The following is a 26,511-nucleotide window of genomic DNA, read 5'->3' on the forward strand; positions in this document are numbered from 1 at the left end:
TTGGTTTTATGTTTCCATTCAAGGTCTCTGGGGCTCCTTTGCAAACAAAAAATGAAGTATTCTTACTTTCCTCTCTACAGAGAAATTCCCCAATGCCACAGTCCCATGTATGGGTCTACACCAGTGGTCCCCAAACTTTTTTCATCGTGCCCCCCTTTATCCATAATGGAACCTGTCCATGCCCCCAGAGGAACCACAGTCAGGAGCCATGTCTGGGAGCAGGGCCAGAGCCATGGGTGAGGCCTGGAGTGGGGCTGGGGACAGGAGCCAGGGCCAGGAGTGGGGCCACAGCTGGGGCCTGTCTGCTGTGATTGGGGCTAGGAGCTAAAGCTGGGGCCAGAGCTGAAGCTGGAGGTAAGGCAGGAGCGGAAGAGGGGACAAAGTGGGGCTAGGTGGCACTCCCTCCCTGCCCCCCTGGGGGCTGGCCTAGGTCCTGCTGTTCCCTCCCTGAACATTCCTCCATGCCCTCCTAGGGGGACATGCCCCACAGTTTGGAGATCATTGGTCTACACACTACTTAAACCTTTAACACGGAACTTAGGTGATGGTTAGAGTCTATCACTCTGTGTCTTTAGAACACTGATTCTATTTATCTTGAATTAATGTCTTTTTTCCCTATAGCCTACAAAAGCTGTATGTAATGGCTAATTGTCTTCAGCTGTCTTTTCCAGAATTAGATCCTTTGTATAACAGCAATGTATGCTAGAGAACTTATTTCTGAATTCAGCCTATTTTCCTTGATACTTAGCGTGAAATCTTGACCCCATTGAAGTCAACAACAAAGTTGATAAGTATTGTTATTAATATGGAAAGAATAAGTCACTAAGGCTCTGTGTGGGTGCAGGAAGCTTCCTACACAAAGCTCAGTGCAGGATCAGGGTCCTGTTGCATTTCATGGTCCAAGCAGAATGAAAACAGACTAGGCAAATTCACTTTCATGCACTAGCAAAATGCTGCAAAAACCTGTGTTTTTTAATGAAAAAATTCTATTATTAACAAGTTTAGTAAAACCTGTTGTTTTAACACACCCACTACATTTTGGACCCAGACTACTTCAATGTCCTTTCATTCAATGTCCTCTAAAGTCTCATTGAAACACAATGCAAAGTCCTTCATCAGCACAGGGAGATACTATTAAATATGCCCTTTCAATGAATCCAGAATGAGCCCGGTCCCTCTTCCTCCAGCTGAGCAAGAGTGGGTAGATTAGACCCAAACATACAGCCAACTCCGTGAGTTCTTGGGCCACATCCCTGTGGCTCTTGGTTGTGGGGGCTACATAAGGGAGAGACCCCCTGCATTGACAGCTCAAGCTCTGATGTGAGTGAGACTCCTGGGACCAGGGCTTAATTTGTAATGAAAGAGATGCCAGGGCTCAAGCAATTTTTTTACTTTCATAACTTACAAGGCAAACCCAGCAGTTCAGGGGCTATGAACTGCTAAATCTAGAGGCTGCGGGGCTCAGCCCTTCCTCCCGCAATTTAAGCACTGCTGAGGCTGCTCCTCCCCGAGACAAGCCCGCAGCAGAAACCCTCCTGCTGATGAAAGAGCTTTAAAAATGAGCTTTACAGGGGCTCCAGAATGGGGGAGTTTCTCCCCTTCCGGTCAGGGGCTGGGGGCGGGACTCGGTGCTCCCTGGGGCTGGGCTAACCCCGGTAGCCGGGTCCCCACGTGCCTCCCCCGAGCTGGGAGAGGGGCACGGAATTGCAGCGTTGCCGGGGAGGTAGCTGGGAGCCGGGCTCCCTGCACTGACTCTGCTCCTGGCGGGGTTGCTGGGCTGGCAGGTGCCCGTTCGCTCCGGCGCAGGGGGTTAAGGGGGAAGGAAGCGGAGCGTCAGCAGCCTGCGACCAGGGCGGAAGGAGGAAGCGGTAGTTTGAGCACCACGTGTGGGAGCCGAGCCGGGTGCCGTGGCTCGCTTAATGTCCCCACCCGGAGGGGGAAAGCCAGGCAGGTAAAGGCACCGGGTGTGGCTGCTGCTGGGGGAGGTGGGTGTTATCCACACGCACCCACTGGCTTAGGCTGGGAGACTCTGACACCTGGAGAGGGGCGGACACCTTGCGGGAGGCAAGGAGCCTGGGCCATGGGGGAGCCGGGAGATGGGGGAAAGGGGTTGGAAGACTGTGAACACGGCTCTGGGTCATCTGTCCCCTTGCTCACCCCACCCACGTGTTTTCCCCTCCCTCTTGAGTGCCCAGTGTTAGCTTGGCCCTAGCTGCCTAGAAGTATGTCACTGGGCTGTCGTCACTAGCAGGACCCTTCACCGGTTAATGCTGCTGCTTTCTAATCCCTAGAGCATCTTCCTGCCTTCCCTCCCTGCCTCTTTTATTGTGCTTCTAATTTTAAGCCTAGTAAATAGAGAATCAAGTTAATTAACTCTAAAGCGGCCTCAAAGTAACCATTAGGTTTTCAAAACTGCAGTTGTCTAATTTGCCTCTAGATCCTAGTAGCTGAGTTATTGTATTTATAAAAAGTAAGTAAATAGAGCAGTTCTTCCTCTAGGGCTCTGTTCAGGAGTCAAAGATTTCCTCTGCATACAGGCCAAGGAGGATGATTATAATCAATGGTATAATTTATAGCCAAATACTGGATCTAGTGGCGTGTATATTTTATAGGAGTATTTTTAAAAGAATGCTGTGTTTCAAACCCACATGAAGGACTATGCACCATAAATGTTATGTCTTACTTCTCTTTGTTCCGATTAATGCACCAGATTTCTGCCTTTATAAGGGGGAGTCTCTAATTTGTTTTGCACAATTTAACCCTGCAGTAATGTGTAAACAGCTGCTTCTCCCCAGTCTGCAGCTGGAGATACAAAGTCTGCATGGGAAAGAACTTCTCGAAGGCAGGAATGATTTTTGATTTACAGGAATATAAAATATTTTTTTCCATTTCATAGCTCAGGTTATTCTAGCTTTATTAACTTAAGTAGTTAGTCACTCAACAAAGACAATGAGAGAAAAACGGCATCTACAATACATGCACAGCAACTTGAGAGTTGACTACTTCAAAACCCAACAGTAAATAACCCGATATTTTGGACAAAAAGTATATCCAAGTTACCACATCAGCTAAAATCCCACAACTAATTGATTTTGGTAGCTGACAGTTAACCGCCCCACAAAGCTTTACTTATCTGCTCTGGCTTTTAAGTTAATGGAAAACTGTTTAAAGATAAATATTTGTAAATGTTTAATTGTTTAAAGGGATCACATTGAGGCTCTTGGATGACTTGACCTGAAATCTTCATGTCAGGGGAATCCCTCACTCCATTTAGTCTCTTTTTTTTTTTTTTTTTTTTAAACCAATTGGATAGCAGTTAAGCTTGCCCAGTTCTAGGGGTGACTCTTGCTCTGGATAGAATGTTTGTTGTCTTAAGTCATAAATCGCCAGAGAGAGAGAACCTAACAGGCATGTTTGTGAACTTGTGCAGTGGGGTTTAATAGACAGCTACAGTTCATATCTCCTGGTAGCTAGCTCTGAAACAATGTGGAACAAGCTGAAGAAAGAATTTGTTTGCTTGAACTTGTTTAAAATTATAAGTGCAGCTCAGTGTACAAAGGGATAAATGTTGGTCACACTAAAGTCCAATGAGAGCTTTTTGTGGGACAAGGATTTGGTTCAATGTCTTTTGTTACACTTCTAAATGTTTCTTGAACTATATTAAGTTTAGTAGCCATCTTGTGTATAGTTTCTTCAAGCTTTAGATATAGAATATGACACATTCTTTTATCATTCATAATTCCATATAAAACTCCATCATGGTCTAAAGCTATAAAACTCTCTTGTATGTTTCTTCTCCTTTAGGTGAAAATATCCCGCCAACTAAAAGATTATCACAATGAGTTTTGTTGAATACGGAGATACAATCAAAGATGGAGACACAGCTATCGTGTTCTTGGGCCATGAATCAATGTTTCCTGTGAAAGTCCAACATGGCAGTAAAACTCAGACTAAGTATGGGGTCATTAGACATTCCACTGATCTCATAGGCAAAAGGTACGGCTCAAAGGTGACCTGCAGTAAAGGAGGCTGGGTGTTTATTCTTCATCCAACCCCAGAGTTGTGGACAATGAATCTTCCTCACAGAACACAAATTCTTTATTCAACTGACATCTCTTTAATCACCATGATGCTGGAATTGAAGCCAGGATCCATAGTGTGTGAATCAGGTAATAGTTTTTAATAAAGGATTTTAGTATATTAACTCAGGGGTTGTCAACCTTTTTCTTTCTGAGCCCTCCCCCCCCGCCCCCCCAACATGCTATTAAAAACTCCACAGCCCACCTGTGCCACAACAGCTGTTTTTCTGCATATAAAAAGCAGGGCCAGCAGTAGGGGGTAGCAAGCCGGGCAATTGCCTGGGGCCCCAAGCAACAGGATGCCCTGTGAAGCTAAGCTGCTCAGGCTTAACCTTCAGGCCCAGATGGCGTAGCTCGGGGTGGCTGGACTTTGGCTTTTTGCCCTGAGGCCCAGTGAATCTAATGCTGGCCCTGTTTGGTGGATCCACTGAAACCTGCTTGCGGCCTCCCAGGGGGCCTTGGACCGCTTAGTTAACACAGCAGTTCTCAACAACACTTTAACTAGCAACAGACTCTGTTTTTAAGCTTTATATATATATATATATATATATATATATATATTGTTCTGTTGCTGCTAGAATTTTCCTGGCCTACAGCTTGAATAATTCTACTTCATTTATGAATGTTAGCAAATACTCTTGTTTTTCTATACTGAAAAGACACTTATGTGACATTGGCTTAGTGCAGCGGGCACTATGTGCAGAAATGTGTACAACAAGGTGGATTTCGGGGGAAGGGGAGGGTTCCTCTTAAAATTATGAGTTGGTCTTTGGGAATGTGCCACTTTCAGATAAAATACTTGTTTTTTTTAAATACAGTAGGATTAGGTGTAGGAGGAGTTGAAACTCTTCTTTTGGAAGATGTCTACAGAATAGCTTGTCTGACAAACCTCAAATATAAACCCTACATTCTTCTAAAATAACTTGAGCATTGGTAGAACTTACACAGGTTGAAAAAGAAAACAAACTGGTATGGGTTAAACTGGTAATATGTGAGATAAAATGGGAGTGTTCACCAGGCTCCATAATCCACATATTTGACCCTTCTTACAGTATGTGCGTGCTATATGCGATACTGAAACAGCACACGAAGGTCAGCTGCAATGGAATATACAATGGATGGTTTGATGGCAATGGTGATCTGTGCCCTATGTTCCACTGCTTTTCATGCAGCTGATTTTAACCCTCTGAATGGGTTATTGGTGTGTATTGTTTTGCTTATAAAGTGTGCTTTAAACGTTATAAATGCTAGGCTGTTGCTTGCAATGCAAAAGGGGAGTTGTTATATTTTATACTGAATGTTCGTTATCATACTGGTTAAATATATTTTATAATTTTTAATATTTTTATTACCGCAGGCAGCATTATTAACAGTTTCCTGCCATTTGATTACTTTCCTGTACTGTAGGGGAAATATATAATTTTTATTAGTGTATATAGCTGCCTTTCTTTTTGAGGCATTCATTCTGTCTGCCTCCATTGAATCATTTTGTAAACCTGCTTGTCCCTTGACTCTCAAGAGCAGATGTATAAAAGGAGTGTACGATGTTGTTGTGCCATATTTTTGGTTAACGTTTCCCATTCCCAGACTTCCATAATATTTGGCAGCCTTTTAGGCATGGCTATTTTTCACTCGCAGCTAGAATTTGATCTGTCATTCTGTTTCAAATTTGTGGGCCAGGGAATGTGATGTGTGTGTGTGTGTGTATATTTAACCCCTGAACGCTGGAAACTGGTATTTCCAGATGCATAAGGCACTATTGCACAAGCCCTTGATACTGCAGAAACTCTGAACCCCACAAGTCCAGATTCTAGTTTGTACAATGATAGTCTTAGGGCTGGAACTGCAGAGTTGTTGTAGCTGTGTTGGTCCCAGGATATTAGATAGACAAGGTGGGTGAGGCATCCACACGGCGAGGAGGGCACAGAGGCAATGTGCCATAGCATGGCTCGACCTGGCTAATGCTTTTGGATCGATGACCAATCAGCACACTTTTGCCATGCTGTGAGAGCTCAGGATGCCTGAAAACTTTCTCCAGCAGGTCCAGGGACTGTTTGCACCACCACCATCCTTTGCACGGAAGGAGAGACACCCAAAATTCCTATCCATAGTGGTGTGAAGCAAGGCTGCCCCCTGAGCCCCATCGTTTTCAACTTAGCCATGGAGCCGCTCATTCGAGTGATCTCCAGCAGTCTAGGCGGTTTCGATCTATATGACAACAGAGTGAATATCCTGGCTTACACAGACGGTCCTGATTGCAAACAACCCCGAGAGTCTCCAACAAATGCTTGATGTGACCAGCGAGGCTGCCAACTGGATGGGGCTCCACTTCAGTGCTGGGAAGTGTGCATCCCTGCATATCGATGGCAGTAGAAGGAATTTGGTCCAGACGACATCTTTTCAGATCCATGGTGAACCTATGATCTTCAAGGATGGGCAAGCGTACCAACATCTCGGTTGCCATAAACTCCACTATCCCTGGAGCTGATAGCCAACTGCAACTGGGCATCATCATCACTAACAGGGACCAGAAGAAAATCATCATGGTGGATATCACAGTGCTCTTTGAGAACAGGACCCTGGCCTTCCACAATGCCCGAGCTCAGAAAGTAGAGAAGTACGCCCCTCTGGCCAAAACCTTCAGAGCTAAAGGTTACCAGGTCCAGACACATGCGCTGATCGTCAGAGCCTTAGGCGCATGGAACCCCAGTAACAAGCAAGTGCTGAGAGAATGCATAATCGGTCAACACTACGCTCGGCTGATGCGGCAACTCATGACGTCTGACGCCATCAGGTGATCGAGGGACATCACTGGACATCGACAGTACCAGGAGGGATGAGCTAGAGTGCCAATGAGATGCACAGTCAGAAAAGTAACACATACTTTCCTCATGGATTGTATTTTCTAAATGGACAACCAACCGTATTCTCAATTACTGAGGGACAATCTCCACTCATTGATATATTTTGCCTTCCACAACCAAATCTCTGTACAGTTTTTCATGAGTGATGTACCTGAATGTTCTGATTCTAATACCTAAATGGTATTGTTAAATCTATTCACCTAAATTTGGGTTATTTTTGATTATGCGCTCTATGTATCATATGACTTTTAAAAACTAACTTTGTGGATAATCTAAGCACTATACCCAGATGTACTGACACTCTTTTCCCAAACTATGTATTATATAACTTTTTTAACATTAGCTTTAATAACATTTTTATCTCTCTTACTGGACCAACTTCTGTTGGTGAATGTATAGCTAGAAAGTTTGTCTCTGAGTTCTTCCTGTGAGAGTACCTTTCCCTGATCTATGTCACAGCTAAATACAAGGTGGAACAGATTGTTTAGTAAGTAGTTAACACCCATTCTAAAAGACTATTCAAGATGATGTGGGCCGTTAACAAAAAACTTGAGTTAGTGGGTCACAGCTCAAATCAACAGACAAAGAGGGTCATTGTAGTTCTCAACCATGATGACTACATCAGTGAGGCCAACCAACAGTTCTGACTCCACCTTTTATGAAGAATTTGAAGAGTCTACACCACAGTTCATCCAGGAATTTAAGGATATCATCAAATCTCTTTTTTCCCCAAACAACTCCAGGAGAAATTCTACAACGTCATCACACATAATCCCACACCAAGAACCTTCTATGTGCTTTCTCAGATGCACAAACAAGGGACCCATCATGCCTGGCCATGGCATTCTTACTGAATGAATATCAGGACTCGCAGGAACCATCCTCATGCCACTCATCACGCAAGGGGCCAGCATCCTCCAGGACACAACCAACTTCCTCCACGAAGTCCTCAACATTAACAAACCTCCCTCAGAACACCATCCTTGCCACCATGGATGTCACCTCCCTATACACCAACATCCCTCACAATAACTGCATCTGTTTCATCCTCACTATAACAGTTTTTTTACACTTTATCCAAACCATGGGAACAGCTATGAGTACTAAGATGGCTTCCCAATATGCCAACCTATTCCTGGGCCCCCTTGAGGAAGAATTTCTGGACAAATGCACTATGAAATCAATTATATACCTGAAGTACACCAACGATATTTTCATCTTCTGGACAGATGACCTACATTTCTCATTGGTTTCCACTACAGCTTCAACAACCCGACCCATCCATCAAACTTTCTCTAGAATATTCGCACACCAGCATCACCTTCCTGAACACCACAGTCAGCTTCAACAATGCTACAGACAACTATGCAAGAAATCCACGGATCACCGCACAGATCTTCACAGATCCAGTAACCACCCCAAACACACCAAGAAATCTGTCCTCTACAGCCAGGCACTCGCATACCACAGAATATTCTCAGAGGAGAAAGTTTGGGATACACACTTTAACACACTTAAAACCGCCTTCATCTAACAAGGACACTCCACCAAAGAAGTAGATCGTATCATGGAATAGGCCACCCAAATATCCTGAGAGAACTTGCTTCAATACAGGGGGGAAGAATCTCCGACTGTACATCCCTATTTATCATCACCACCACCACATCGGAACCCATACAGGGTATTATTAAACAGTTACAACCCATACTCATTTACCCATACTTATACTCGATGAGGACTACAGCCTGAAATAAATCCTTTCTAAACTCCTTTTTCTGGCCTTCAGACAATCCCCTCCCTCCCGCCAACCTGACCAAGATCGTCATCAGAAGCAAGCTCCTGACCCACTAACTCAAAGTAGCACCAGACCTTGCCAAAACAACAGATGCAAAACCCACAGAGATCTATTGTCATAGTATTCTATCCCGAATCTGAACCTTAGAGTCCAAAAAATGAGGTACTAGCATGAATTCCTCTAAGCTTAATTACCAGCTTAGATTTGACAAGCTGCCACCACCCAAAAATATATAGTGTTTTGGGGCACTCTGGTTCCCCCCAAAACCTTCCCTGGGACCCCAAGACCCCAAATTCCTGAGTCTCACAACAAGGGGAATAAACCATTCCCTTCCCCTCCTTTCTTCTTCCCAGATCTTTCCCGCCTGGGTACACTAGGGGAGATAGACAGATTCAAAGCCTCCATGAATTCTAAAACAGAAGGATTCCCCCTCTCCCCTCCCTTCTTCTCCCTGTCTCCTACACTTCCCTGGTGCAGTACAGACTCAATACTCAGCCTGACCCAGAGGAAAAAAATCAATTAGTATTTTAAAAGAAAAAGCTTTATCATAAAAGACAGAAAAAGGTAAAATATAATCACTGTAATTTTAAGTATGGAATATTACAGGGTCTTTCAGCTATATAGACATGGAGAAAAGCCTCCTCCAGCCAGAAATACAATTAAAATAACTTTCAGACCAAATACTCATTTAAAACTCTACCAGCCAGATACAGTTGCAAATACAGAAAACAATCAAAAGACTATACGCCTTTCTACTCAATACTCACTATTTGAATATATAATGAGACTGTAGCAGGGAGATTAGGCAGAAACCTTGTTGCACGTCTAGTCCCTTCAGGACTCGGAGAGAAACAAAGCAAAACCAAAAAAACACAAACAAATGCTCCTCCACCGAGATTTTGAAAGTATCTTGTTTCCTGATTGGTCCTCTGGTCAGGTGTTGTTTGTTAACCCTTTCCAGGTGAAAGAGACATTAACCCTTAGCTATCTGTTTATGACATCTATCCACTGCTATGATGATCAATACCCCCCACAACACACCTTTCAAGATCCGTGGGTCCTACACATGCCTATCACCAGAGCAGGCTCCAGGGTTTTTGCCACCCCAAGCAGCGGGGAAAGAAAAAAAAAAGCTGCAATTGGCGGCAGCTCCACCACACCGCTTTCTTCTTCGGTGGCAGGTCCTTCCCCCTGAGAGGGACTGAGGGACCTGCCGCCAAATTGCCGTCTAAGAAGCCAATATGCCGCCCCTTCCCCTGGACCACTCCAAGTACCTGCTTGCTGAGCTGGAGCCTGGAGCCGGCCCTGCCTATCACTCAGAATTTTAAGTAATGTCAAAGCTGCCTACAAAGAAAAGAGATGGGCACTTTTAAGTATTTATGTACATCTAATAAATGAATACACTTAGCTCTGGTACATGAGAAATGTTTCACTCAAGGACAGTTTGTGGCAAGTTCTCCACTGATCTGTTTTAGTGGCTATATTATTATAGACAAAGTATTACATTTTGACCTTTCTAATAATAACTAACTACTGTACGTGTGGCCTGTAATGCTTTTATTAAAAGCGTTGATTTTTAATAAAAGAAAAGGCATTGCTGTGGATTAATCTGGTTACTCCTTGAAATAAGTGAATTTATTTAGAAGCACAATGCAAGTGACCAGAAATGACAATTTGAATAAAAATATTACAAGTGTTGACAATTAAGGCCGAGGCTGGTATGATGTAACATGCTTTGGTGCGATCAGACTATATTCTAGCAATCCTAAATAATTAGTTCTAGATTAACCTTGTGTGGCCTAACAGGGAACAAGCCTGCAGTGATTAACAGAAACAAGCCAGGAAATCTAGTCTAGCAGTGAATGACATTCTGAGTCTGCTTCCTATTGATGCTGGTATTATATGCATCCAGAGCATTAACTAGCATTGGACTTTTATTTTACTTCCTTGTATACTACTGGCATAATAGCAATGAATGGGTCAAATTTTGCTCTGTTATATTGCTGTAAATCAAGAGTAACTTCAGACTGCAGCAAATTGCTCTGCATTTACATCAGTGAAACAGAGTAGAATTTAGCTTAATGTTTATATTAACAGCTGGTGTTGAATTTCCTCATTTCTTGTGTCATATCCATAAGACTGAAATAAGGAGAGAAAGATAAAATGTTTTTGGTCTGAAATGAAATGGAATAAATTCTGCATAATACTATATCTCTAGCAATTTAAGTAAAAGGTTGTTGTTTTTTTTCTTTAGGGAAAAAAATAAGATGATTAGAATCTTTAATTTTGTACCACTAAGTTTTGGAAATGGGTTTAGATATTTAAAAAAGCAGTCATGATATAAAAGTATTACCACAGCTTATTTTTCTACCTACTTCATTTTTAAAGAATGGCTTGCTGCCAGTGTCTTCAGATATATGCCCGACTATTAAAATGATACAAATGCACTCTTCCCAGGTTTTGAAGAATCTAGGAATCTGGCCAATGTCTCATTTGTGATACTTAGTGGGTGAACCTTTTCTCTTCCCCATTTCTTGCTGCTATCTAAATTTTAAAAAAATTATGTTGTTTTAACTATAGCCAGCGCTGTCTTTTAGAGTTAAGGTTACAGTAGAACCTCAGAGTTACAGACACCTCAGGAATAGAGGTTGTCCGTACCTCTGAAATGTTTGTAATTCTGAATAAAACATTGTGGTTGTTCTTTCAAAAGTTCACAACTGAACATTGACTTAATACAGCTTTGAAACTTTACTATGCAGAAGAAAAATGCTGCTTTCCCTTTATTTGTAGTAGTTTATATTTAACACAGTACTGTAGTATATTTACTTTCCTTTTTCTTGTTTTTGTCTGCTGCTGCCTGATTGCATACTTCCGGTTCCAAATGTGATGTGTGTTTGACTGGTCAGTTTGTAATTCTGAGGTTGTACTGTAGTTTTTAAGAGTACTGCTCCCAGAACTGGGCAACTTCACAATGAGAGAACCTGCAAAAAGGCAGATACAGGATACACAGCCTGAGCTTTGCGGAGAAGAAAGAGACTGAAGATAACCCTGAGAGGGTTAAAATACCTGTCTGTTGAAAGTGGTCTGTTGCTCTCAGACTTCCATTTGTCAGGTAGCTTTAATCTCAGTCAATCTCTACACTTGGCAATTGCATGTTGTAGCCTCTGTCTAGATTAAGGGATACAACTGAATCTTCTTTCATGTCACTACTCTCTCCAAAACTACTCTTGACATCAGCATCCCAGACATGGCTATTTTCTATTCAGTGACCAGAGTTGCCCCAAGAACAATTCGGTTTTGCAGCAGTTTTGGAAGATCCAAAATCTGTTTTCGTGTGGCACCAAAGGAAGATTTAGCAATTCTGAATACAGGATTTAGCCAGAGAGAAACATAGATATTCCAGTTAGTGTTTGGCTCAAGTGGGTTTGAGTTTGTCCTAGGACTGCTGACTGTGACATTATCATTGGTAGAGCTGGCCGGAACTGACTGTGGAGATCCTAAGAATACCACCAAGGTATTCCTGAGCCTCTTCTAGAGGTGCTGTAAATCAGTTATCCAAATGTTTAAATTCATTCTGGTCACCCTTTATATTAAGGATACATTTATATGTAGTTTAATAAAGGGTTAAGACAAGATTAATTTGTGGTTTCAGAGTCCAGCAGGTCAACTGGCTGCTTAAACTTTCAATAGCACCTTCTACTAATGTGCTTATAAATACTTATCACACATACTAGCGTGTCTATAACATGATTATAACATATGTTAATCATATATAAACTTTATAAATGTGCTCCTAATATAAAGCGTGACCCAAAGCTCTGTAATGATTCGTTCAACTTGGGAACATATTAACACTAAGCCTAAGCTTATAACTTCTGCCATATATATCCTTTGGCGACTGCACGAGCAAAAGAAATCTGAAAAGAAAGTGAGAAGCTAATCTCTGTTTAAAAACGTCTGCAGTATAAGCCTGGCCTCATCTGTCAATACATGAGAGAATGTGGCACTCTGCTGATGTACAAGTAGGTCTAACCAAAGTCCATGGAAGTCAAGGGAGTCTTTGCATTGACAGTAGTGGGTTTTAGGAAAGGCCCTTGATCTCCAGAGTGTTTGGCAACTGTAGTTAATGAAGCTACCCCTTCTGACAGTACTGTAGCCCAAGAGGGATATTACTGTATAGCTTAAGAACTGTGTGAACATCTCCATTTTGGCAGAAGGTGACTTCCAGTGGGAATCTGACTTTCTCTTCTCTGAAAAGGAAACTTCAATCTTCATGTTCCCCATCCTGTCAGCTCATGACACCAGCCTTGATACCTTCTTCACTTTCTCCCACTTCCTTCCCGTATGACTAGGGCCCTACCAAATTTACAGCTGTGAAAAATAGGTCACGAGCCATGAAATCTGGTCTCCCACCATGAAACCTGAGGTTTTTTTGTGCTTTTACCCTATACTGTACAGATTTCACAGGGGAGACCAGCATTTCTCAAATTGGGGTTCTGACCCAAAAGGAAGTTGCAGGGGGGTGGCCCTTACTTCTGCGCTGCCTTCAGAGCTGGGTGGCCAGAGAATGGTGGCCTCTGACCAAGGGTCCAGTTCTGAAGGCAGCAGAGCAGAGGTAAGGATGGCAATACCACACCAGGCCATCCTTACTTCTGTGCTGCTGTCGGCGGTGGCTCTGCCTTCAGAGCTGGGCTCCCGGCCAGCAACCGCTGCTCTCTAGCTGCCCAGCTCTGCCACTGCCAGCAGCAGCGCAGAAGTAAGGGAAGCAGTTGCACCCCCTTCCCCCATAACCTCGTGACCCCCTCCCCCCCCAAAAAACCTCTTTTTTGGGGCAGGACCCCTACAATTATAACACTGTGAAATTTCAGATTTAAATAACTGAAATCATGTAATTTACAATTTTTAAAAAATCCTATGACTGTGAAATTGACCAAAATGGACTGTGAATTTGGTAGGGCCCTACGTATGACCTTATGCATAGGATTGCACTTTCTAAACCTGTTCACCAAGCAATAACCCTCTCCTCATTCATCTCCCTTCCTAAAAACTCACATCAGTTGTGTCCTCCATGAGAGAAGAGAGAGTGTGGGAGAGAGCTATTCTTCTCTAAAGGAACCCTCTGAGATGGCTGTTTACCTTACTGAAGTAATCCTGAGACAGTATTATTGTAACCTCTCTCTTTCCCCTTCTTTTTGTTTTGTATTGTCCCCACTGCATGTGTTGTGTCTAACTTTGGACAGTAAGCTTTTTAGGACAGGAACTGTGGCTTGAATTATTTCTGTGAAGTCCATAGCATGCCTTTGGGTGTTGAAAATAATGAATAATAATTCTCCTGTTCCCTGCATTTATTGTGCTTATTCTTGTTTTCCTGGCAAACATTAATCTGTAGAGGCATTAGTACTGCCTAGAGACTGTTTCTTTCCTGCCCTTTGAGGCTCCATCAGTTCCCACTGCTGACTGATGGCCTGCCACTACCTTATTATTATTTGGTAGCTTTGAGAGTTGTAGCTAGGAGACAGACAAATGTGACTGCACTTTCGTTATTTTATTGTATTTATTGCGCCCAAAAGTATGATACATGTGGCCAAATCTTGCAGGCAGCACCACAGTTCTACTGATGGCTTGTTTGATATTATACTGACATGGTATTTGATAATGCTTTTTCTATTTTTAACTTTTCTTACCTTGGGGCAATCCGAGAGTGCCTGTGGGTTTGTGAGCTTCTCTAACCGTAACCCCTGAATTACTGGGATGACAGTGTAGACTATCAGTCAAATATACTCACATCTGCGCAGCCCCACACATCTATATTTTTAAAAATTAAATGTTTTGTTTATTTAAAAAAAAAAAAAGCAGAATCCGATGATTAGAGACTCTGGGAAAGATCCTGTGCACATAGGAGCTGCTGGAACTAGAATTGCAGGGGTTGCTGCCACACTCCCTGGCTTGACGTGGATTCCATTATATGCAGGGTTTACAATCTGGTTCAATGGCTCTCAGCACTCCCACTGTAGAAATTGTTCCAGCATTCCTGCCTGTGCACATGGTCTGTGGCAATGAAAGGTAATGCAACTCGAAAGCTGGCTTCCTACATACAAGAGTTGGTGGGTTTCCAGGTTGTCACATTTAAATATCTCTTGCAAGGTGAAAACCAAGCTAACGTGATTTAGAAATGGTTAGCAATCACTTGTTTTCAGTGAGTTGTCAGGTAACATAATGTTGGAGTGTCTGGTGATGGTGCAGTCAAGTGAGCGTATCTTCGGACAGCGGTGTGATGTGTGTCTACGTAGTTTTGAAATATCATAAACTATTTTTGCAAGGGACCAAGTATACCCTTCTGCCACAGGTGGGGAACAAAATAAGCATGCAAACCAAGGCTATATCTACACTACCGCGGTAAATCGACCTACGCTATGCAACTCCAGCTACATGAATAACGTAGCTGGAGTCAATGTACCTTAGATCGAGTTATCGCAGGGTCTACACCTCAGGGCTGAAAATCTCCCGTCGACTTACCTTATTCTTCTCGTCGGGAGTAAAGTACAGGGGTCAACTGGAGAGCGATCTGCAGTCGATTTGGCAGGTCTTTACTAGACCCACTAAATCAACCACTGGTGGATCAATCTCAGAGCATAGATCGCTTCCCTAATGTAGACCTGCCCCTATAGGGCTGGGGTCTGTGCAGAGGTTTTGCTCTGAAAATCTTATTATTGCAATAAGGAGAGAGTGAAAAGAACAGTTATGCCTGAACAGCAAATAAGGTCTGTGTGGTTATTTAATAACTAATTTGTTGTGTTTCCTACACAGAGAGGGCAGCAGTTGAAAGATGCAGAAATACTGCATGGTGTATTTTGGCACAAATCCTTCTAGCCATGGAAGGCTGAACCATTGCAGTGTCCTGCAGCAAGGGAGGCTGGCAGTAGCACAAACGTAGCTCCCCAGAGCTTGAGGCTCATCAGGGGAGAAGAAGGGATTATGAGTGAGCTGGTGGAGCACGGCCCATTGGTCTGCAGAGTCACTAGCCAGAAAGCCCGTGAGGTTTGGGCACAGGAGCGTAATCCCTGCCTCTGGTTCCTTGAGCCTTAGGTTGGTCCCCCTCATACAGTATCGGTAGCTGGGGTTATGAATTTCACCCACAGTGAGAGAGATTTGTAACAGGAATCTGCTTGATGCCATTATGTGCACACGCTGCAGTAATGTAACTCTGTGGCTGAACTTTTAAATCATAAAATATTTAGTCAATAGAGAGAAACATCAGGTTTGCAAAGCTCATTAATAATGACCATAGGCTTAGTCTGGACCTGCAGCAGCTTGAGTGGGATTCACAGATGGTATTTTGTATGCATACCTGATTTCTAAAGCAGTAGCTACAATTAGAACAGCTTTTTAATGAGGGTAAAGTAACCTAAATTTTTCTGTCTTTGTACTCTTGATACATACATGGTAATGTGCTCTAGTCAGATGGGCATTGTTCTCTGCTAGAGAGCTAACTTAATTTTTAAGACCATTTATAATACAACCTATCAAAAACTCAAACAATTTGGTGTAAAACTTACAAACTGTATTTGTCCCAGAAATTGTTCTGCTTTCATCACATATCCAGCGTACACACTTCTGGGACAAATTAGCTGCTACTGTTTGGTAATGAAATCCTATTGAAGTCAAGTGCTCTTCTGATTTTAAATATTCCTGGTGTTGAGGCGTTTGTTTGTTTTTGTTTTTTGGGAGGGGGGCGGATATTATTTTGGAGACATTATTGCAATGTGATAGTATCATAGCACAATTTGTGCAATAGATCGCAGCAATTCAGTGCCCCCCTGCATTTTGCTACTTGCTTAAATGGTCCTGTATCCCATGGACAGCAGCCTGAGCTGATTAGATCCAGTTTCCTGCTCCTAGCAAAAGCCCCATTTTGGAGTGCTGCTGTTTGAAACCATTGTAGGCAGCATTTTGCTGAGTTCTACTCTTCAGTTGCTGATTAGAGGGACGCTGGAAGAAATTGAAGAACAAATTGAGAAAATGAGAGAGGAGGAAACTATCAGGGAATGTAAGTGTTACAGATCAGTAGCCGAGGAGGAAATAACCTTTTGAAGTAAAACCTCTTCTTCCCCCTGCACTACACCAGAGAAACGTACAATTAATGCCCTGCATTCTGAACAAACTGCAGATTGGGTAGCGGTGGCTGGGTTTGATTACCCTGTGGACAGATGCTGAATGCGGTGAACTGCTGTGAATGTAGAGAGGGGGAAGGAAATGCTAATCTGTGAAGGGCCCTATTCTGTGTGATGTTGAGTCCCCTGAACTCCAACTGAAGTCAGAGCGGGGCGGGCACTCAGCTCTTCACAGGATTGGGTCTCCCTTTAGGAAAGCTAATTTCTACAAGGTTTTGTGACTCATAAACACTTTGTTCTCATAACAATGGGAAACCGAGAATGTTGGCAAAAAGAGCTGCCTGTGAGCATCTTTAGAGATGAGAGCGTTGATGACATTAGTATAATAGAATTGTTGTTACATATATTCTTCTTCTTATGCTCATAGTACTCAAGTGATGACAGAGTGATTCCTAGTAACTTCACTTAAGGTATTGCCCTGCTCAGAATGCCTCCCTTTAAATTCAACATCCGACATCCTGTTTTTTTCTGGTCTTGGCTTGGAGCATTTGTGGGGGATTCGAGAAAGGAGAAAAACAACATCTTCTGTGGTGCTTTAAGAGCAGATTTAAAAGGAAGGTCATTAAAAATGTAAAAGAATATGAAGAAGGAAACGAGATACACACAAGCTGTCTCCCTTTCTGCTTATGTCACAGCTGTGCTGACAGTCCTTCTGTTTGCTTCTTTAGATAAATTGGGGATAGACCCAGAGAAGGTGCAACATTAGCCAGTTGGAAGGTAAAATTATTACATTCCCAGGAGCTGCAAAAGTTCTGTCACACAATCTAGCCTTCTGGCTGGAGACATTAAGACAGGATTTCAGTCACTTTAGCATCTCATGATCAATAGCTCACTGCTATTGTCGTCAAAATCAATCAGAAGATAGTATTACACTGCTGTGCGCACATGTTAGGGGGTTCTAACAGTATCCTGCTTACCATATCAGAATCCATTTTAAGAGGTGGGAATGCTTGTGTGTGCATCTACAACTCATAGATAAAATACCTGTGTACTGTTTCTTGGGTGCACATGTTAATTGGCTCTTGCCTGGTGTGTTTTTAATGTTGATATGGATGTGCTGATTTTTCCTTTGAATAAATGTCTGCAGGGAGGAACATCAGGCACCAAACACTTTCCTTGGGGTGCAGTGTGACTTAATGGATAGAGTACTGAATTGGGACTCAGGAGACCTAGATTCTATTCCTGGCTCTGCTGCTGACCTGCAGGGTGACCTCAGGCAAATCATTTCCTCTTTGCCTCAGTTTTGCCATCTGTAAAATCAATGTAATGACACCACCTTTTTGTAAAGTGCTTTGAGATCTACTAACAAAAAGTGCTATATAAGAACTAAGTATTATTATTCCCTCGGCAGTGGCCTGGGTCTGTATCAAAATGCCAGGGATCACCCATTCCTTCTCTCCTTGCCTCACCCCCTTATCCCAACCACCAGGACTGGGACAGGGGTTGCGCAGTGATGCTCCTTAAGCCTGTTGATAGAGCTGTATGTCACAGTGCAGAAACCTGGGGCTAGATTCCTTGCTGGCATAAACAGGGATGCAGCTTTGAACCTGCAATGGAGTTGCTTACTCTACTGATGAATTTGGCCCCTGGGCTCTACATTTAAAGTCCTAATGTCTCACTTTCTGCACCAGTCAAGAGAGTGTAATACCACCACAATATTCCCACTCCTCTCTGGCCAGGGAGCAAGAGCTCTGGACCAACCATTCAACTCTGGTTTGCTGCATGGCAGTCAAAAAATTATTCCCATTAGGTGGCTGGGCTGGGTATGAATTTTCTTTAAGTTCTGCGGGATAAATGTTTTCTGATTACAGGACTACAAATCAAAGTACAACTTGGAATACTGTACTCTTATCAAATTAAAATGAAAAAACAAGTGTGAGGTGGTAGGTTTTTTGTTTTGTTTTTTAAATTAAAATTTAGGTGGGTAGTCTGTAGTGTGAAGAAGTTTAGTAGTTTTGGGTTGTTTTTATTAAAGCATTGCTGATTAGTCATTCATCTGTTTAAGAGGGCAGAGAGTCATTTTTTAAAACCTTCCCTAAATCGGTAAGGCACAAAATCCTTTGGTTTATTGATTTAGAGCCCAGTTCAGCATAGTACTCAAGACCGTACCTGACTCCAAGCGTGTGTGTAGTCCTATTTCACTTTACTGAGATTATTCACATGCTTAAAATCAGGCATGTACCTGTGTACCTAGCTCAATCAGGGTCTTGTAAGTCACTATACTGCAAGGTGCCGAGGACCCTTAACTCTCATTGACTTCAGTGGGAATTGAGGGCGCACAGCACCTCACGGGGATTTGGCCTATAGCACATTGAGAATACGTACCACTGAATACTAAGAAGGAATGACAGTAAGTGATAGCGGTTTTGTCCCAAAGGGCTTTGCATGTATGGACACAAATAGGGCTTTCAGATATTGATACTTGTCAGCAAAATTTCACCTTTTGTTTTAATCAAGTCTTAAGTGAGATTTAAAAATTTGTTATTGATTTTTTTATTTTTTTTTATTTTCTCTAAAAAAAGAAATGTTGGATAATGGTTGGAGAACCTGTGATTCATGTGCCTGTAGTATTTGTTTTATTTACCTATTTATTTCAATATCTTCCATCACAGTTATAGATTGGTGCTTTCCATACAATCTAGTTTTCTTTCTCAACTTATTTGTTGGCTCAACAAGTGATTTGGGGTCCCCTGGGGAAATTGTCTTCTGTAAACAATGAACCAGAAAAATGGGGGGAGATTCATAAAAAAAAGGTTAAAGGGAAATATTCAAGTCCCACGTGAGTTTTGATCAGTGTTCATAGAATCTAAACATCTAATCCATCTTCCTGCTGACGTAAGGCTGTGTGCTGTTATAAATTTTACTAACTGATTTATTCATTCTAGTTTTTAAAATATTCCAAGAATTTGGGCTTATGCATAGGGCCTGCCAAATTCATGATCCACTTTGGTCAATTTCATGGTTATAGGATTAAAAAAATCATAAATTTTATTATTTCAGCTATATAAATCTGAAAGTTCATGGTGTTGTAAGTGATGGGGTCCTGACCTCAAAAGGAGTTGGGGGGGGGGCAGAGTGTCACAAGGTTATTGTAGGGAGGTTGCAGTATTGCTACCCTTGCTGCAGCGGTGCAGCCTTCAGAGCTGGGCAGCTGGAGAGCAGCAGCTGCTAGCCAGGAGCCCAGCTGTGAAGGCAGAGCCACCACCTGCAGCAGCGCAGAAGTAAGGATGGCATGATATGGTATTCCTTCTGCCCTGCTGCCTGCAGAGCCGGGTCCTCAGTCAGCAGCTGCCACTCTCTGAAGGCAGCAGCGCAGAAGTAAAGGTGGTAATACCATACCATGCCGTCCTTACTTCGGTGCTGCTGTTGCCAGTGGCTCTGCCTTCAGAGCTGGGTGTCCAGCCAACAACTACGGCTCTCTAGCCATCCAGCTCTGAAAGCAGCACAGAAGTAAGGGTGGCAATACCACAACACCCCTAAAATAGCCTTGTGAACCCTTTGCAACTCCCTTTTGGGTCAGGACCCCCAATCTGGGAAACTTTCTCCCTCCCTCCCTCCCCCCCGAAATCTATATAGTGTAGGGTAAAAGCACACAAAAGACCAGATTTCATGGTCCATGATGTGTTTTTCACAGCTGTGAATTTGGTAGGGTCCTATTTATGCTGATTCCCTCAGAAGACAGTTCCACAGTCACTTAGAGCTTCATGTCAAGAAGTGTTTCAAAACTCTTGGTTTTTTTGTTCAGGTACCGGAAGTGGTTCCCTTTCTCATGCTATCATCAGGACAGTGGCTCCAACAGGGCATCTGTACACAGTGGAGTTCCACCAACAGAGGGCAGAGAAAGCGAAGGAGGAGTTCCAGGAACATAAAGTAGAACACCTGGTTACAGTGAAGAATCAGGATGTCTGTAAAAACGGGTTTGGGGTCTCGAATGTTGCAGATGCAGTGTTCCTAGACATTCCGTCACCGTGGGAAGCTATAGGACATGCAAAATCAGCATTAAAAATTGAAGGTATCTTCTCTTCTGTACATCGATCTGTATTTGCGTGGGTGTGGGTGCATGGTTTCTGTCTTTGAGCCTACATGTTAGGGGTATCCCCATTCTGTTGTGTGATCTCCATTCTGGTGTCTTTTTTTCTCAGACTACAAAAAAGTCTTCACGTTTACAGAGACTTAGCAGAAGAAAAACAACTTTCTCCCACAGGTTTCTGTGACAGCTGCTGCAGTTGTCATGTGCCTTATATAAAAAGCTTTTGAACCCCTGTCAAGCATATTTTAACAGCTCCAAGAATGTGTGGGAAGAACTAGTAACATAACTGACGAAAGCAAATCTCTGACATTTCACTGGAAAGATGTGTGTGTAATAGATCTTAAACAACACTTCCTGTTAATCATTGCAGGTTTTGGGTAGGAGAGATTCGATAAACTCCACGTATAAAATCCCTGGAGAAAAGTGGTTTTACTTAAGCACACTCTCTTTCTTTCTTTCTCTATCCTAGCCCTTTAAAGTTGGTGGGAATGTTGTCATTAACTTGAATGAGAGTGGGACTTTAAGACTCTTCTTCATGGGAAAATTTTACCTGTTACACTAATACAGTTATACTGATGTAAGCCCTTGCATGAACACTCTTCTTCTGTTATAAGCAACATAACTTAAGCTGAATAAAGCCACTGTTATACTGGAATAAGTGTGTTATGCCAGTCTTTGTTGGTTTACAGCAGCAGTTCTCAACCTGTGAGCCACTTGTGGCCCAATCTGCGCACAGCTGCAGCCCATGTGACATCCTCAGGGCCATACAAGTAGTGTGTGTATATATATTGTGTGGTTGTGGCCCACATAACAGAGAGAGAGCTGTATGTTCGGCCCACAATGGCAAATAGGTTGAGAACCACTGGTTTACAGTCACACCTTAGCTTCTAACCAAAAAAAAAAAGGTTCCTGCAGGGCTGCCCAGAGGGGGAAGGAGCAGTTTGCCCCGGGCCCCACAGGGGCCTCCACAAGAATATAGTGCAATATAGTATTGCAACTTTTTTTTTATGGAAGGGGCACTCGAAATTGCCTTACCCCAGGCTCCCTAAATCCTCTGGGCAGCCCTGTGTTCCTGTGTAAACAAGGCCTTGGATGAGTTGTGACATCCTTACCAAATACTCTAGTTTAGCCACAAAGAGAATTCTCTTAATCAAGAGGCTGTTCCTGCACAATGCAGAGCACCCCTTGCTAGAGCCCTGATTCAGCAAGGGACTTAGTTGATCACATGCTGAAGTCCATTTCTGTTCATTAAGGCATGGAAGATTGTGCCTCATTTTAAGTATATTCTTAGGTCACATTTAAGACAAGGGACTTTAGCATATACTTAAAGCTCAGCACATGTTAAGAACTTGGCTGAATCAGGGCCTATGTGTGGAGTTCCCTCGGCTGCCACCGAAAAATTTCTAACACTTTGCCAGAAGCAACATATACTTTAAAATGACAAACAAACAATCCCACAATAAATGGTCTGTGCTTGCAAGGGTTACAGCTGCATTCATAGCTGCTTCCAGTGTCTGCTGAGAGAGAAACTAATTCATACTGCACTGTGTAATGCCATTCCCATGCACAAATTATCTAATCCAGTGAGCGTAATGCTCAGCTGACTCCTCGGTTCAGATGAAGGAGCTGCATTGCACAGTACAACTTGAATTATTTACCCAGTATATGTTGAGACTGCTAAGTAGCCATGCTTGAGCCTTTCTAGGCTTAGAATCCTCGGAACATTCCAGTGGTTGAGATCCTGGAAAGCTGATTGCTTTATGTAGATCTGGAGCTATACCTTACTGTGTGCTATAATGTAGCGTCCACTTACCCAGTGCAAAGTAGAACAAATGTCACATGGTTGCTTATACATTGCCCTGTATTACATAGCAGCAGAAAGGCAAAATTGTCAATCGCCTTTTGTAGTTAGGATCATTGTAAACAAACCACAGTACCTGAGAACTGCCAGTGCTCTAAAGGTATGTCTATATGGCACACTAAAGCCTGGATCAGTGGCATCTGGGCTTGTGGACTCAGTGTTTCTAAGCCCGCACTTGAGTGTCCAGACTGCATTGTAAACTTGGGTTTACAGTTCTTGGATCTGGGTTTTACAGCCATGCTAATGTTTGCATACTGCACTATGCAGACCTTCTGACTTGGATCTGTAGCTTGTGCTACGTCCACTCTAGCAGGGCATGGACTTGAGGCACACAGCAATACTTAGGCTCTGACACCTCTCCCCTGCAAAAAAGTTCTCGGAGCCAGGTCCTGAGTGCTTGCTGACCTGAGTCAGACTGATTCGTGTGTGGATGGAATGGGGGCTTGGACTCAAACCTGAGTCAGAGCCCAGGCTTAGTGTGCAGTGTGGACATGCCCTGACTCATTATTGGGGTTTTGTGCTAGCTTGTTGTGCTGAAGACTGTTTTATGCTGAAATGTGAAGTAGCTTTTTCCATTATCAGTGATGAAAATCTATTCCTTTTGTGGGTATAGTATAACTAGGAACAATGCTGATTGTTTATATATTTTGGAAAACTAAAAAGTACTAGCAAGGTGACTTAAAACCCCCAACAGAATATTTGAATGTGCCTTTTGTTTGGCTGATTTCACGTAATCAAAAGCTATTCTGCAGTGGGAATAGTGAGTACACTTAGTCTTTATTCACCGAAACTCTTAGTGATGAGTTGAGTGGTAATTATCATTGGAGAAAATGCGTTCCCACACGTCCCTCCCTATGTGCAGTCATATATAAGCTATTCATACAGGAGATTTTATTCTAAGTAAGATGGCCACAATGCATAATACAAAAATTACTACATTGCTCTTGGATAGTAGTCATTTTATTTCTTAAAGTCTTAAGGACATATGCTTAAAATTAAGACTGGAATAAGCAGATTCAACGTACACCATTCTCTTGTCTCTTCCTTAAAAAACAAAACACAACAAAAACAGGATTTGTAATAAAGACATCACCTAGGAGGATATTAAGAGCTAACTTTTAGAGTACATGGTCAACAAAGCCTTAAGATAAGTATTTATTTTTCCTCCTCTACTCAGTCCCAAGCTCTAAATAGCTGTAGTTCATTATTTTCATAGGCTGAAGGTTAATAGCCATGTTCAAAGGATACATTTATTACTCATGTTCCTGCCTCAGATTGTCCTGGCCTCCCCTTTAAAGGATTGTTAAATTGTGGAGAGCTCGGAGACTAAAATGGCCAGTGGGTTTGTGGCTCGAAGGCCCTTATTTGTTGTTAATTACCAGTATGTGCTCTGTGCCCATTCAGACTCCTCTGCACCTTAGCTGCATCCCTCTCTGCTGATTTCACTTTTCATACTTTCAGCAAAAAACCTTTCCTTCCAATATCTCAATGACTCGGCAGTGCGTCACGGCCTGTCTTGCTTCCATTCCCAGACCTATGCTCTTTCCTCGGCAGCATCTGCTGATTGATGGTTTTCACAGTAATGGCTGCTTTTCACAGTGTCTGACCTTGATTTTTGGCTAAGATCTTATTAACCCCTTCAGGCTGAATCAAAAAAACAAAGCTAGAAATATGGAGCTATAGTTCCATAATTTAACAAAAATAACCTGTGTATAGTTCCCAGATATTCTGGAACTCGTTACTTATTCACAGCTGAATAGTGTTGAACCAAAGCTTTCTAATATTAATTTCCCAACCTCCTTTCCCTCCATCGTAAATTTTATCCAATGCTTTCAAGGCTCAAGAAGACTAGGCAGAAGCTTGCGTCTATAATTGTGTTCATGCAGGCTTTTAAATTTTCTTGTAACGATGCGGGTGAAGTACAGCTGTATGTTCAGTGGGTTTTACTCAAGACCCTTGTCTCATAAACCAATTTTTGTTGCTGCTTAGATCAACAGTCTGAATACTGAACTTATAGAAACAATCCCTTGTTTTTTGTGTATGCAGCATTAACCCTTTTATCCAGACTTCCCGCTTCAACTTAAGTGTCGTACACCCATTAATTAAAAGAGAGAAACTTGCACAATTACTCTTAAGATATCGACTGAGGCAGATGACACACTGTTGGCAGGTTAGCCTATTGTGGTGCTTGGCCAGGGCAGATAATTGGTCCACTGAGGTTATGCCTTGTCAGTGAAAGGTTCCTCTAAAAGCTTCCTCTGAGGGCTTGTGTCTGTTCGTAAACCTACAGTACAGTACAACTCCGCTGCTCTGCACTTATTCAGAGTGTTCTTTCTTTTTCTTCCCAAGAACTTGGTTTTCTTTGTTCAAAATAGGTTTAAAACAGGCCTTTTTGCTCCTATTTTTCCCCAGCACAACAATATAGAATGTTGTGGTATAATCATTATCTGTTAGGCCTCATTATTTTCTCAGACAGTGTCTATAAAAATATTACATAATCCCTTCCTCCCCGCCCCAGCCCTGTGAGGAGGGTAAGGAATTGTTTGCATTGGGCTAACCTCAGCTTTCAGTTTTGAAAAACCTTCAGTGTACATAGTTTCCCCTATGCAAAAGGTTTCACTGACTTTCTTTCCTGAGCCTCATCGGTTATTTATGGTCCCTTGCCTATAGCCAGCCAGGGCTGGCCCAGGGAGAAGTGAAAACCATGCCACAGGTTTTTCCCAGTTTAGAGGTTGGTGGGGAAGACTCCTGACCAAACTGTGGTGTGGAGAAGAAGTCAGTGACATAAGGACTGATGCTAATAATGGTAGGATTTGCTGCAAGCTCCTTCCCAGCTGATCACCTGCAATTGGGCTGATTCCTCTTCTGACCAGTCATTGTGAACTTGAGGTTAACCAGTGTAGGCAAATCCTCTATAACTCAAGTTAATCACTTGCCAATTACCTAGAGGTCGCTAACAGATTTTTACAGGTTAGTACAGACACTCTTGGCTGTTATAAATACTGAAGACCTTGTCATTGTGGTATCTGTGCACCTTGCAGTCTTCAATGGGTTTGTAATCATAGCACCCCTGTGAAGTAGGGAGAAGCTGTTATCCCCATTATACAGATGGGGAACCGAGGCACAGAGCAACTAAAAGACTTGCCCATGATAAGCCTACAGCAAGACAGGGAATTAAATCTAGCAGGCAAGTGCCCTAAGTGGAAGACCGTCCTCCCCCAGGACGCACAATACTCAAACTTCTGATGACGCTCTTGTTGCCATGTAAGTTTGTTCCAGGATCAACTACAAACATTTGCACCCTGGAATAAACCTTTGTCGAGTGTCAGAGCTAGCCTTTGTAAATGTGTTTGCTGCCTTGAATTAAATAGCAATCTATTCACTTGAGGTTGAAAAAAAAAAAACATTATAAACAAAGCCACAGAGGGGAGGCTGTACCGTGAGAGGCCGTGTGGTCTAATTGGTCAAACACAGGATGGAGAACAAGAGTCTCCTTCATTCTACTCCTAGCTGTGACACAGCATCCTTCTTTGGCCCTGGTCAAGTCCTGTAGCCTTCCCGCCTTAGTTACCCCATTTGTAAAACAGGTATTCTACACACTTCACAGGGATGTTGTGACACTTAGTGATTGTAAAGCCCTACATAAGTGCTCAGATTCAGTAGACACCACATACAGCCCCCAACTAGGTAGGAGTCTCACAGCAGCACCAG

At 42.7% G+C, this 26,511-nt stretch overlaps 2 protein-coding genes across 2 annotated transcripts in view; one reads left to right on the top strand and one right to left on the bottom strand.

Annotated features, from left to right (window-relative positions):
* CKB (creatine kinase B) overlaps positions 1-26,511 on the bottom strand; it is a 93,915-nt gene that overhangs the window by 15,743 nt on the left and 51,661 nt on the right. The window lies entirely within an intron of this gene.
* The window catches only part of TRMT61A (tRNA methyltransferase 61A), a 30,973-nt gene continuing 6,317 nt past the window's right edge, over positions 1,856-26,511 (top strand). Inside the window, exons 1-3 of the mRNA XM_032771593.2 lie at positions 1,856-1,951; positions 3,805-4,169; positions 20,655-20,921. Of these exons, the coding sequence (XP_032627484.1) occupies positions 3,839-4,169; positions 20,655-20,921 (598 nt within the window). The 5' untranslated portion in view covers positions 1,856-1,951; positions 3,805-3,838. The remainder of the gene's footprint in view (positions 1,952-3,804; positions 4,170-20,654; positions 20,922-26,511) is intronic.

Source organism: Chelonoidis abingdonii, chromosome 4 (genome assembly GCF_003597395.2).
Source record: "Chelonoidis abingdonii isolate Lonesome George chromosome 4, CheloAbing_2.0, whole genome shotgun sequence".
Classification (NCBI taxonomy): Eukaryota; Metazoa; Chordata; order Testudines; family Testudinidae; genus Chelonoidis; species Chelonoidis abingdonii.